At 37.3% G+C, this 13,931-nt stretch overlaps 1 protein-coding gene across 29 annotated transcripts in view; it reads left to right on the top strand.

Annotated features, from left to right (window-relative positions):
* Nucleotides 1-13,931, top strand: part of msn (serine/threonine-protein kinase msn) — a 289,523-nt gene that overhangs the window by 116,901 nt on the left and 158,691 nt on the right. For 18 of the 29 annotated variants that reach the window (XM_067128888.1, XM_067128883.1, XM_067128872.1 and 15 more), the window contains exon 12: nucleotides 1,113-1,197. In XM_067128888.1, coding sequence (XP_066984989.1) covers nucleotides 1,113-1,197 — 85 coding nt within the window. The remainder of the gene's footprint in view (nucleotides 1-1,112; nucleotides 1,198-13,931) is intronic. The other 11 variants (XM_067128891.1, XM_067128885.1, XM_067128876.1 and 8 more) reach the window with 1 other exon arrangement.

Genomic DNA, 13,931 nt, shown 5'->3' with positions numbered 1-13,931 from the left:
GGACTTCTGTTAGTTCACCATTAGCACTCTCCTCTGATAAATAGCAATTAAGTTTTATTTTTGATGAATGGATTGCCAAACTATGATTTTACAATGAAACTTTATACAAACCATTCACATAAACTCATTACTCTCATTCCATCCCCTCTCTCACAGTTAAGAGTCTGGCTCAACTGAAAGAGAAAAGGTAGCTCCCTGTCAACTTTGGAGAGTTGGCCAAGCATGCTCTTTGGCTTTGTTTCTCTCCCTGAACATTTAGCTTTGTGCACCTGGATGAGTTCTGTGCATTGTAAGGCTATTTTATGATTACTGGGTTTGTACAAAAACTTATTGGACTGAATTTTGTGTACACAGTTGTGAAGTGTCTTCAGAGATATAATGCTTGTAAATTATTTTTATTATGATCTTGTTTGACTTTTGTAAGATGTTTCCTTTTGGGGATTACCACTTATGATATTCCTTTTGTGGAACATTATAAGTTGTAGTTGAAGGCTTTTGCAGCATTCTTTCAACCATGCTGCTGCTGCTTCTTTGTTTTATCCAAGACATATCATGGACATCTCACTATTTTAACTCATCTTGTTTTAATTTTAAATTTTGGAGGAAATGTTTCTGGTAAGCTATGAGGATATAATTTTGACTCGACACATTAAAAACTTGCTGATATTGTAATCCAAAATAAGATGTTCCAGGTTTCCAGCTAATTTATGAAATGAATTCTTAGATTTTGTCAGTGAACCAGATTTTTAATGGTCATTTCATTTTGACAAAGGTAGTAGGTGAATTTACTTATGTCGTGTCAAGATGTTCCTTTTATCATAGTACAGTATAATGAATCCCAGTTCAAAACATGAATTTTATAATCTAATATCTACATATTCTTTTGATTTCAGTTTTTTAATTGATTCTGTTATGGCTAGTAGATTGTAGAGTTCATGGATTATGAGAGTTCATGTATTTTATTTTAACTAAATATAAAATATGGTTCATATTTTGTCTTATTTATATTTCAATTTCTGACAGTAAGTTTTATAATGAATTTCAGATAAATGTGTATTATTTCTTAATTCTGTATTCTTCTTTCCTTTGCCTGTCCTTCGGCTTTGCTTTAGGGAACACAGAGAACAGAGGGACCAGCGCAACTCTCAGATAGGGAAGCAGCAACAACCAGCGCAGTCACAAGCAAGAAAACCTGAGGTTTGTTTTTGCTTTCTCGTGTACTTTATTTGTAAACCTTGCATTTTTGATATTTTGATGTTATTACCATACATTGTTTTTCTTTTAACTACTATCAAGTCATATGGGACATTTAAATTAAAAGTTGAGCATAGATCAATAATTAGAAACAAAATGGAGACAATAATGTGAAGTAAATCAAGAAACACCATTGGCTGGGTGATGCAGTACTTGATAGAGTATGAAAATGAAATTTTTGAAGTTAAAACATGTGATGATTTCAGGCTTCATGTGTGTAGTATGGGGAGGATTTATAAGATGAGAATCTTTATTTTTTACTTACATTTTGTGGCATCAGTTTTAAAATTATGATTGATAATATTCAGATGAATTGTGCCATAAGTATGGTCAGTTTTTAACATCGTCTTGAATATGAATTTTACGTGCTTTATATACTGTATTTTAATTTTTGATAATTATAATTGTTTTATATTCTCTTCTCTTTATTTTGATATTCACATTGTGCGTATTCATTGATGCCTTTAGTTTAAAACAACCTTGTAAAATTTTGATGTAAATAGGTTTTCTAATATTTGAAAGCTTGTAGGATTGCAGTTATAGCATGAATTGTAACTACTGTCTTTTTATTAATTTTTTCTCTTATATCTTGTCAAAGAGACCTTTAGGGGAGGTAATAAAAAAAGCATGAGACCAACAGGAAATCTAGGTTTTATTATTATTTATAGTGGTTTTGGACTGTGTATTTTGTGATTTTGAAAGTTTATGTTCCTATACTGTATAACTGAGTTAATTCTGTGCTGCATGCTATGCCTAGCCAGTGATGTATAACTAAGCCTTATTCAGTGCGTCTCCTATAAAAGTTGTCAAGACACTCCTTTATATTACAATTTTTTTTATATTTAATGGCCTTGAAAAAATTTGTCATTTTTCTAAATGATTATTCCATGTATCATAGCTAAAGCATTGCCTGTTTTAAGTACATAAAAAAGGGTAATTTTATACTGTATACATTCATTTTAACAATAATGACTTCACATGTGGCTTTTAATACTGGTTTTGATAAGTTGCCCATGTTTGTCCACAGTGTGATATCTCTGTACTCCTTGTAAGTGGCTTTCATAAATATTCCCCCTATTTGCATGCCGGTTGGGGTGGAAGGTCCCCCCACGCCACATCATACACCAGTTTGTGTTTAATAGTGAGGCTGTAATGAGTGATTGGGAAGTTATTTCTAGAGGACTCTTAAAATTTGAGCAATTTGCTCATGCAGAAGCATGAAAAGATTGACTTGGAAGAACTTTTAGAAATCAACTGTACCTTTGCCATTACAGCCTTGCATAGCATAGTGGATCAAGGGTTAATTGTGTCACTTTTTTGAGATTTTTCACAGTTCTAGAGGTGTAAGTTTTTCTTAGATGAGGTTTTTATCTCAATTTCTTGTGAATGACAATTGGGAATGTAATGTTACTTTTTTCTTTGATGACAGTTGGGAAGTACATGAATGTTATGCTCCTTCCTTATAGATATTCTGAGTAATTTATAAGATATTCTTCATATGTACTGAGTATATGGTGTATATACGATATGCATACAGTTTAAACAAAGCATTTCCTATTCAGTGTAAATTAGGCAAAAATTTTCTATGTCCTCCATGTTGGGTTTAACATTTCTATTATTCTGCTGCTTAGACCAGAGATATCAAGCATAAGTGGCTATGCAATTTCATAATTAAGGCAGCTGTAGAAATGAAGTAAAAATCTTATATTGTGTATGGTCCCCTAAAAATGTTTACCAGTATGGTTGGCATTTTATTGACAGATCTTGGGTTGGAATTGGAAAGTTTGTCACTGGATTTAGATTTGAATTTTAGGATTTTGCTTTCATATCGGTATATTTATACATAGTATACAGTATATATGTTGTGCTTTAAACACAGTGAGAGAGAGAACTTTATCACAAATATTTTCTTTCAAAATTTCAAAGCATTTTGTAAAATTTCCATTGAAAGATAAAGTTTTGTTGATTTTTCTTTTTCTACAAGTTGTAGATTATCTCTGTGAGACATAGCTGGGAATATAAGGTTTTCTCTTTCCATGTTGCCTAGGCTTCTCAGGACTTATTGCCTGTTAACCTTCTAACATGGCGTTGTTATTACTGTATACACTTCATTCACACATTTATTTTCCATTTGTTTATTGTAATCTTCTATTCCTTGTTGTAGAATTTTTTGGAAGGAGATTTCTTTTGATGTTTTTATTACTTTGATAGTATTTTTGATTGATGTTTGAAAGAGAGAGAGAGAGAGAGAGAGAGAGAGAGAGAGAGAGAGAGAGAGAGAGAGAGAGAGAGAGAGAGAGAGAGCGCACATTGTAATGTCAGATTACAATATTCTGAAGGGGAAGAAATGCAAGCTTTTCTTTTTTTTCTTGAACTTTTGAAAAGTTTTCAGTTTGTTGGTTCTTTAAGTGCTGGTATATACATATGGGTTTTGATCAACAGGAAAAACATGGGAAATTAAACTTTCTTTTTCTTTCATACTTAGTTGCTTCAAATCCTCACTTCTGTCAGATATTATGTAGTACCCATACATATTCTGTACGAAATGTAGTTCATGTTCGTTTTATTTTCACTCTTTATTATAAATCAGTAGACTTGAAGCTGTAGGCTTTCTCCTCTCATTAATAGCAAATTGCTACATATTTCACTTTATTATCAAATAAACATTTCTTGTCAGAACATCTTGGCCAGTGGCATTATGATGGCTTATCTCATGCATCATCAGTCCAAGAATAGAAGTGCTATTGAAACCCTTCATAACTGTTGTCTTAAAAATTCTTGTGTATATTAGGTAAAGTTTATAGTTCACAAAAGTTATGAAATGTGCAAATGTGGACACAGAGGATGTTGGTAAACAAGCCAGAACTACAGTTCCTGTAACTACATCAAACATATATTTCTGAAACCAATAATCTTCACTTAAGGGCAAATTATAGCCATTTCTCAAACTAAAATGATTGCCACACTGAAAAACTTCACCTCGTCTGCAAATTCTCCACTTTCATTTGACCCAAGTGAAATTTTGAAAATAATTTTTTGTCAGAATCAGCATTGGCTGCCTTAATCCGAATACCAGATTTTAAAAGAACTCAGAGTTATTGGATAAAATTAAAATTTTGTCATTAAAGACAACTGTTTTGGGTTAGGTCTATGAGAGTTTAGTATTGTAACCGAGTGTAATGCTAGACTACATAAAAATAATGATAAGACATTTAGTATATTGGTGTCTTTTTCCAGCTGCATTGCATTCTGTCACTTACTTCTTATCTGATCTGTTGTGTCTCCACACACCTAGCTGTGTAGCATCATTATATACTGTACATCAGATTTTCCCTTTCGGAGTTAGCTGTGAAATTCTCTGTTGAATTTTTTGAATTTACTCACACACCTCAACCTCAACCTCAGGAAATTCATGGTTGCTTTCTTAATCTTTCCTTTTCCTTTTTCATTTCCAATTTTACTTAGCTCTTATATTGGTTTTCAGTAGTCTCCTTTCCTATCTATTCCACCTATCTATTTTGTAAAACATTCCACATCTGATTTTGCTGTTAACATCAGGTTGTCTGCATGTAACAGCTCCAGGGACTTCCTATTTTGCACACTTTTGTAGCTTCTGCTATTTGTATTATAAACAGTAATTATGGTGATCTTTGATGTACATCAATATTTACATCAAATTCATTTTTTATACTTGCTTCCTTTGCTGCATCCTTCCCTCTTGTTATTGTTTTGTGGTAGAATTCAGTTGTGATGAATGCTATAGCTGATGCCATAAGGTTTGATTTTTTTGTTTTGATAGGTTTAGATGCACAGATTACATAAATGCTTACATAGTATGACATTTATTAAATTGCAATTCTTTGAAAAATTTTAATTTTTGCAGTGCAAACCCATCATGTACATTAGCCCATATTTTGGTCATCAGTAGTCCTATTCTCTTCATTTCCATATTAAAAAATTATTGCCCCCTGGCTTCCTGATAGTACCATGCATGCAACCCATAGATTTTAAGTTCAAGGCAGATCGGAGCCTTACTGTTTGTTTAGGCTTGGCTATGGAGGTGAGAAGTTGGTGAAGTTGGGAGGACTGAGCTGCCAAAGAAAATCCCACAGTTAGCTGAATGGAACAAAGAATCTTGGCTTGAAGCTTATAAAGTAAAAAATGGGGTTGTGTCTGAAAAGTCAAAGACCCCTGAAAGACATGAAATTAAGTCTCCAGTTGCAAGTTCGTGGAGCATTCTTAGGGAAAAAAAAAAGTGATAGTGACCTTACTCTCATAATCTGACATTTAATGCTGTAGAATGTCATCTTGAAACAGGACTAAACTGGTGAACCCATAACCTGGACTTTAATTTGAAGGAGGTGTCAAATGTCTCGCTTATACTAAGGGTTCTGCTGGGCTGAGTCTTGGGAAGATTATAAATATTTTGCATCTCCATTTGACTTGTGAAAGAAAAAATATATCATCTTTAAAATACAGAAAAAAAGGAAAGGAGGTAGACTTTTTCAAAGGAGACTTGTCTAGATCAAGTAGAAACATATCTCTTGTTAGTGTTTTTTGGATGGCCTATAGAAAGGAGCAGCCTAGATGTTTATTTACTAATTTGGATTATTGAAAGAGAAATGTGTATTGTTCTCCTCAGACTAGATGGTGATTTAAATCTTTGAAAGGTGAGGGCAATGAGTTTACTTTTGGAAGTTGCATCCTTGTTACAAGGTCAGTTCTTATGAAGAGTTGCATGAGGGAGAGTGTATGAGGAATGGATTAGAGACCTTGATCAGATTAAACTCTTTATGTTTGAAAAACCAGTCCAGGATCCTTCCTTCCACAAGCTCTATTTTCCTTGGCTCCCATGAAATTGATGAAACCTAAGGTTTGACATAGGGACTTTTCTGACTTGGGAACCTGAGAGTGTTTTCCTATCAGCAAAAGAAGTCTAGGAAAGAATTCCTATCTTGGTCACAGTGATATAATCAGAGGGTTTGGAAAGATTCATGGAGTTTTGTAAATGCCCAGTGGAAGAAAGGCATAGTGTCCTAGACGTGCAGTCCTGTAGTAGGTCCAAGGGAGTTGAGCACTGTGGTGGAATTATGTTGGGTGTCACCCATAATTCAGAAGTAGTCTGTCTAAACTTACTGATGTCTGGAAGTAATGATTGTTCCCACTCATGTTAGATTACTTTGCTGAGACTGTTTGCAACCCTGTCCAAGAATACATCAGTCCTCTTGGAGGAAAAAACTTGTTTTAAAATTTATATACCAAAATCATTGCAATGTAGTGTACAATACAACTAAAAAAAATTAACTCATTAGCTTTAACCGTTTTGCTTACAGCGCGATTTGTATACAATTATATACGAGTTTTTTTTTTTCGCTGTTATATATTCCAATATTTATATATGATGATGATATTTTTTCATTTCTGATGGTTGCATACTAAACTTCAGGCAATGACAAAACAATGAGCCAAAAATGAACTCTTAATCTTGAAAACTAAGCGTGCTGTGATTTTTTAAAAAAAACTTTTTTTCCGCTCCGGCGCTAACTCACCGAACGCCGCTGGCATACGGGAGACGTTTTTGTAAATAGGGCTTCGGCGTTAAAGGGTTAATGTAGAAATGGGATTATAGTTTGTAATTAAAACAGGTTTGACTAATTATAGTTTGTGATTAAAATAGGTTTGACTAATTTGACTGTGCTCAGAAAAATCAACAATTGTTACCTGAAAGTAGAAATGGGATTATAATTTGTGATTAAAATAGGTTTGACTAATTAATGTAAGTTTGGCTAAGTCCAAGAGTACAGAGCTTGTCAGCAAGCTAGACATCAACAGTGAGGCTTAAACCTCCTGCTGCTTAAGATACATAGGTTGCATGTATGGTACAGTACAGCTAGCAAACCCTTTTTTTTGAAATCTGAAATGACCACAAGTGTGGGCTACTGTGAATGATAGCTTGGTTTGGAAAGCAATTTATCCATATAAAGAGAAAACTGAATGCCCATATGTGCTAGTAGAGTGAGATTAAAGGATTTAGTTTGTGGTACAGATAGCTATTGGGCTTATATGTAGAATGGTAGATATGTTTTTAACAACAACCCTATTAATTGTATATTGCCTGTTTCCTTGGACAAGGATATATCTAGCCACATCTACTGGTAACAGTCAAGATCGAGTCCCCTACTGGATATGCCCAGTTGTGTATGGCTCACATTTTCTGTTAGCCTATGAATCGGCTTTGTTGCTCTTCCCTGGAATACCATTATCAGGCTTTTTACACATTTTTCATTCATCATTGCTATCGCTTTTTCTTTATTGCGTTGCCTTCAGTTATCATTGTTATTGTCTTTTCTTTATTGTTTGCCTTTTAACATGTGTTTGGTCAGTTTTCATAAGGGCATAATTGAGAGCTAATGTTTGGCATCTCTCTGTGAAGTTTTCTATGGTTGCTAATTTCTTATTAATTCAATCAGTCAGTCATTATCCCCACTGGGCTGGGTACCTTGTTAAGTTGGTGCCATAAGTTTTTATAGCTCTTTTTATGGTGTAGTTTTTCATGAATAATGTTTATTCATTTGGTGTATCAGTTTTTAATTTTTAGAAGCTTTGATTTCCTGGGTGCAGTAACCCATTACCTTGTGGTTCTCTGTAGCTTGTGTATTTGCTTAGGTGTATGAATTTTTTTTAATGATAAAATTTTGTGATTTTTGCATTTTCATTATATAGTAATACTGTCTTATGTGGTTTTGTCTATGGTGGTTTTTGTAAAAGATATTAGGAAAAAGTAAAAATCAACACTCGTGTTTTGTGAACTTACAATTGTTCAGCAATAAATTCATTAACTGTAAAGATAAAGTAAAAACCTACAACAATGCATAAAGTAAAAAAGAAGTGTGAAGTAGCATAAAAACATTTTATATTAAAAATATTTAGTATTTTAATTTACAGAGTAAATGATTTGTAAATAGAGCGATTTGAAGAAAATATGCCACCCCTTCAGAATGATCTTTAGGTCTTGAGAAGTTCCTAGGCCCAAAGAAGGAAGAAAAGGCGTCAGTAGGATTACCCTTGGCTGATCTTGCTGATTTTGCCTTGAAGCAAGTAGATGCTCTTGTCTCTGGACGAGACAGTTCACTTCGTTCTAGCAGATCTTTTAAGTTGTATCCTCCTCTTCATAGGCATAGACGTTTTTTACCACTCCAAGAGTCGTCCTGCAACCAAGACAGTTGGATCCTGACATCGTTCGGTTGGGACCAAGTCTTTCTCTGGATCAAATTCGGGGGGAGAGCACCTCTTTTACGTGACAAGAGGCAGCGTCAATGGAGGCTTCGGCTTCCACAACCTTACAAGTGATTTCTTGGCTTAACTTGTGGTCTACTGCATCTGACAAGATTTTGTCTCTGGCCTTCATAGAGGATTCTAAAGGGTATTCCTCCTCATTTCGTCTTTTGCAATCCAGAGGCAAAACCATTTCGTTGTTGACCCACTTAACTGCTAATATGTGAGCTGACTGGTTGCTGAGGAGGAGGAACTCTGCTCTTTCCAGTGTGTGTAAATACATCAGTCCCAAGTCTGTGTTGCCCTTAAGGAACAGAACAATTTTGGAATCATCATCTCTTCCCAAAAGACCAGATTCAGCTTGCTATCGATCGGAGAAGAGCTGACAGTAATGACCATCTGGTCCTCCAAGCAGTCTCTAAGTCTTCGGGTCCTGCTTGTTCCAATGTAGTCAGAGCGAGATAACAGACTTCTGAGAGGAAATCACAGCCTAGGGACCGACAACCATCTCCTAAAACATTGCCCCTTTCAGCCATGACCTTCTAGGAGCAGAAGAGGAAACAGAGGCAGAGCTAGAGGGAAACGCTAGAAAGGGCGCCCCTCCCCATCTGCTGTCATTGGTGGGTGGTTGCCTGGCGAGCCACTGGGCGACTTGGCAGCAACTGTGAGAGGAAGGTTGGGTAGTAGACATTCTTTGGGTTGGATATCTACTCCCTGTCAACTTTTGTCCTCTCACAGATCATCCTCTCCTTAAGAGGACATACATTCCAAGCTCGCCAAAGGATCTGGCTCTCCAGAACGAAGTGAAGGAGATGATGGAGAAAGGAGCTGTGGAAGTAGTGAAGGATCCTTCCATGGGTTTCTACAGTCGAGTTTTCTTGGTAGAGAAGGCATTGGGTGCCTGGAGACCAGTGATAGATCTGTCAGCTTTGAACCTATTCATCAGGAAGACTCGCTTCAAAATGGAAACTCTCCATACGATTCTAGCTGCCATCAGATAGAGCGACTTTTGTTGACAATAGACCTGAAGGATTCCTGCTTCCAGATCCCAGTTCACCAATTCTCGCAAATTCCTTCGTTTCACTCTAGGAGAGACAGTTTATCAGTTCAAAGTTCTTTGCTTCATCCTCTTGACTGCCCCACAGGTGTTCACAAGAGTCTTCACTCTGGTCTCGACTTGGGCACACTCTCAAGGAATACGCATTCTCAGATACCTTGACGACTGGATGGGCCTAGCAAGTTCTTGGGTGAAGTTGATCCAAGACAGAGACCATCTCCTTCAATTTTGTCTCAACCTGGGGATTGTGATAGATTTAGAGAAGCCGAATCTTGTTCCCAGCCAAAGGACTCTTTACCTGGGTATGCTGATAGACACAGTCGTGTCAAGCATCTTTCCTTCAGATCCAAGAATAGAGAAATTCAAGACAGTTGTGAGGTCATTCTTATCGAAACAGAAACAGCCAGCATGTCAGTGGCAAGCCATTCTAGGTCACCTATCATCTTTGGAGAAGCTTGTCCCTCACGGCCAACTTCACCTTCACTTGTGGCAGTGGATGTTGAAAGAGTTCTGGTCCCCAGTGAGGGATTCTCCATTCTTCCGTGTTCCTCTATCACAGGAGGTGAGACGGGACTTGGCATGATGGCTGGACGACAGCAACCTGACCATAGGGATGCCCCTTCATGCTCCTCTCCCAGAGATGATTCTCTTCTGAGACACCTTAACTGAAGGGTTGGGGCCTCATGTGGAGGATCTTCTGACACCAGGAATGTGGAATCAAAAAGAGAAACAACTTCACATCAACATCCTGGAACTTAAGGCACCTTATGTAGTTATTGAGGATTTTCAGGACCAGGTAATGGCATTCTGTAGTCTTGATGTCTGACAATACCACAGTGGTGGCTTACATAAACAAACAGGGGGGCTAGTCTCTCACCATCTTCACAATTTTACAGTTCAGTTGCGTCAGTGGGCAGTAGACCACTCGGTGGTTCTTTCAGCCAGGTACATTTCAGGCAAGAGGATCTGTCTTCCTTATGGGGGATCTCTATGCTTTTACAAAGTCTTGAGCATTCCTGTCCCCCTAAAGAACTCAAGCCTCCTAACTGGGATTTGACATTGGTTCTTAGCAGCCTTACTCATGCCCCCTTATGAGCCCTTAAGGGGTTCTTCAGGTAGAGCTTTGTCCCTCAAGACAATGTTTTTACTTAGCTTAGCCTCAACCAAAAGAGTGGGGGATCTTCATGGCCTCTCTTTTGAGGTGAGGCACTCAAGGGGCTGGAGTTCGGTGGCTTTTGAGCTTGTCCCTGAATTTGTGGCTAAGACTCAGAACCCATTGGTACCTGATGACAGACTCGAGTCATTTTCAGTTCCGTCCCTTGGAGATTTCGCTGATGATCCTAGTGAAATGCTTTTATATCCAGTTAGGGCACTACGCCACTACCTAAAAATAACTCGACACCTCAGACCTGAGTGTCGAAGGCTTTTTGTTAGTACTGGCCGGAACAAGAAAGAAGTGTCCAAGAATATCATCTCCTTCTGGCTACAAGAGGCTATCAGAAGTGTGTACAGTTCTTCTAATGTAGATGACAGCTCAGTGCGACCTAGAGCTCACGATGTCGGGTTTTGGCCCCCCATCACTTTTAAAAAGAATCTGTCTGTTCAAAGGGTTTTGAAAGCTGTTAATGGAATTGTCAAACCACCTTTACCTCTTTCTACCTAAAGGACATTACACAAAGGTCCTTGGACATGTTTTCCTTGGGTCTGGTGGTGGCTACCCAACAAGTTGTTTCACTCATCCAGTGCCCTTTGTGGGACAGGTTGTATCTAGTCTAGATGTTGGTGTGAAAGAGACTGTGAATGCAGTGAATAGCCTACTTCCTTTCTCCTTTTCTTTTTTCACTCCCAGCGTGCAGCAGAGAGAACAATTTTCGGTAGCTGGATCTGTCTAGATACACGTGACAGGGCTGTCATTCTGTTTCTCTTCATATCATACAGTGAACGAAACTCAGACAGAAGTGACGTCTGTCTTCTCTCTGTAAGCAAGAGAAGTTTCTTCATAGATCAAGGTAGATAACCAATTGGTTGTTGACTATAGCAGATGCAAATACTCCTTTCCTTCACAGCACATTGTGGAATGGAATTCCCATTGTGTTGAAAGCCCGGATGTCTGGCTATTAGGGAAATTTTTCTTTTCAGTCAGAGGCATTTGACTCCTTCCTATGCTCCAACAATGGCCAGGAAGTGAGCCCAGGTGAGCTCGGTCATAACTTACTCTACCTCCCACCAGTAAGTAAGCCTCCCAGTGCAAAGACTGAAGCGTTTGTATTCGTATAAGAACAAATCACAAATTTTTAATCAGTTTGTATTTTCCCTAACATACAAACCTGAGGTCTTTACATTAATGGCCCATCTCTGCCACCCCTCATTCAGTTTCCCTGAGCTGGAAGAACACTAATGTGTCACAGGATCCTTTGGGGTGAGCGAGATGAAGCTCTGCCCACTCGCTGATCCCAGAGGATGACACTATTACTCTGCCATACCTTGATCGTATTACGTTTTAGTTTTTTATAACCAGTTTCCAGCTAGCACAGGAGAAAATCCCAATGTAAAGACCACAGTTTTTGTATGTTAGGAAAAATATAAATAGATTAAAAATTTCTGATATTAAAAATGTAGTCCTGCCACATGACATGTAGCTGTTCAATGAGTATTATATGTAAAACATATTGTACCTATAGATATACAGAATTCAGTATTGAATGTTAAAATATTTAGATAACATACAGTAATTAAATGTACAGTATAACGGCTAAAAATAGTAAAAATATTATCATGTATCAAGACATTTGGTTGTAACAGTTCCAGTTGTGAGCCATGCAGCAGTACTAATTATTGGCATTTTATTCATGTTGCTACAAAGCAAGTTCCCAATGGGTGCTACCAAGCATAATGCTTACTGTACTATGGGAAAATAAGGGGCTATGGGAAAACCCTATGAGAATGGTGAAAGAATTGCTTGAGTCAAATGACGGTATTGACAGTTGTGTCGTGAACAAGAAAAGAGCAAGATTTTTGAAGAAATGGAATATTTTTATGTCTGAATTGGACAAAAGATTTCTCAGTGTATATCCATAAGTCTATTGTTGATTCAGGAGAGTGTGTTGACTTTTTTTGAAGACTCAAGTAGTAGTTTCTCAATGAAAAACAGAGATTTCATGGAAAGTTTAAGATGGTTTATACTGTTCAGGTAGTGAAAAACTCTTCACAACATCAGAATCCAAGGTTCAAGTTTTTCAGCTGATGAGTTTTTGAGTTTATTAATTTAGAGTCCATATTCTCTGCCACCTTGCTAAAGTTACTGAGGCACAGCAGTTTCTTCCTGTAGAGATTTTCAGTGTGGATTAGGATAGTCTTTAATGAAAGAATATGCCAGACCAATTTTTTATAATCATGGAGGAGAATGCTATGCCAAGCATCAAGGTCAGAAAAGACCATTTGGGTTTTGTTGGAAGGCAGTAGTATGGCTAACTTTAAGCTAAGCTTCTACTGGTGTGTCATGTAAAAATGCTTGAGTGCTGAAAAAATGTTTGTTTTTGAAAATTGATTTTTCAGATGCTGTACCAGCATTGGAGAAACATTATGAAAACAACTGCATCCTTTCAAGATCCTTCTTATTTTAGACATCACTCTTGATCACTCGTGAAAACTTGTTGATTTCTATATTAGCATCGTTGTTTACCTAATGTCTTGCAGCTTACAGACTTAGCGATCATTGTCTTCTTCAGGTGCTACTACTATAGGCAAATGCTTCGGTAGGCTTTATAGGCAATGGAGAAGGACAAATTAACAGCCCATGGCTTCAGAAATGAATACTATATCCAAAAGGCAGTCCTGAATATAAATACCACTTGGAAGGAAATTTTGTCCTCGGGTATGAATGGCATTTAGAAGGAACTTGCCTTCAGTTTGTTCTTGATTTTAAGGGCTGTACCAAGATAGACATGAGCAGATCCTTGGTGATGTTGAGCTCTGAACTGAAAATGGACATAGGGGAAGATAATTTTGTCTCATTATTTGAGGCAGAAGCAGCCTCTGATGAATGAAGAGTTAAAGGAGTTTCATACCCAGTAGTGCCACAAAGAGCAGCAGGCATCAGAACTATAACCATGACACTTCACAGTCAACAAGATGCAGCAGTCCTTTACAGTCATTGAGAAAGGCCTCGTGCTTTTAAAGGAGGTGGATCCCAGTGCTGAACCATATGCCAAGATAAGGGGGCATGTCATGACTCATTTGTTCCTCACTGGATTCTTTTGGATGACAAGAACAACAATAGTGTTAAGTGCACTTTTGACCAGTTATTGACATAGCCTGCAAACACCCAAAAGAAGAAGGGATTCAG

The sequence above is a fragment of the Macrobrachium rosenbergii genome, chromosome 27, assembly GCF_040412425.1.
Source record: "Macrobrachium rosenbergii isolate ZJJX-2024 chromosome 27, ASM4041242v1, whole genome shotgun sequence".
In the NCBI taxonomy this organism is placed as follows: Eukaryota; Metazoa; Arthropoda; class Malacostraca; order Decapoda; family Palaemonidae; genus Macrobrachium; species Macrobrachium rosenbergii.
Note: the sequence above shows the minus strand (reverse complement) of the source record. Positions and strands in the feature narration are given on the sequence as shown.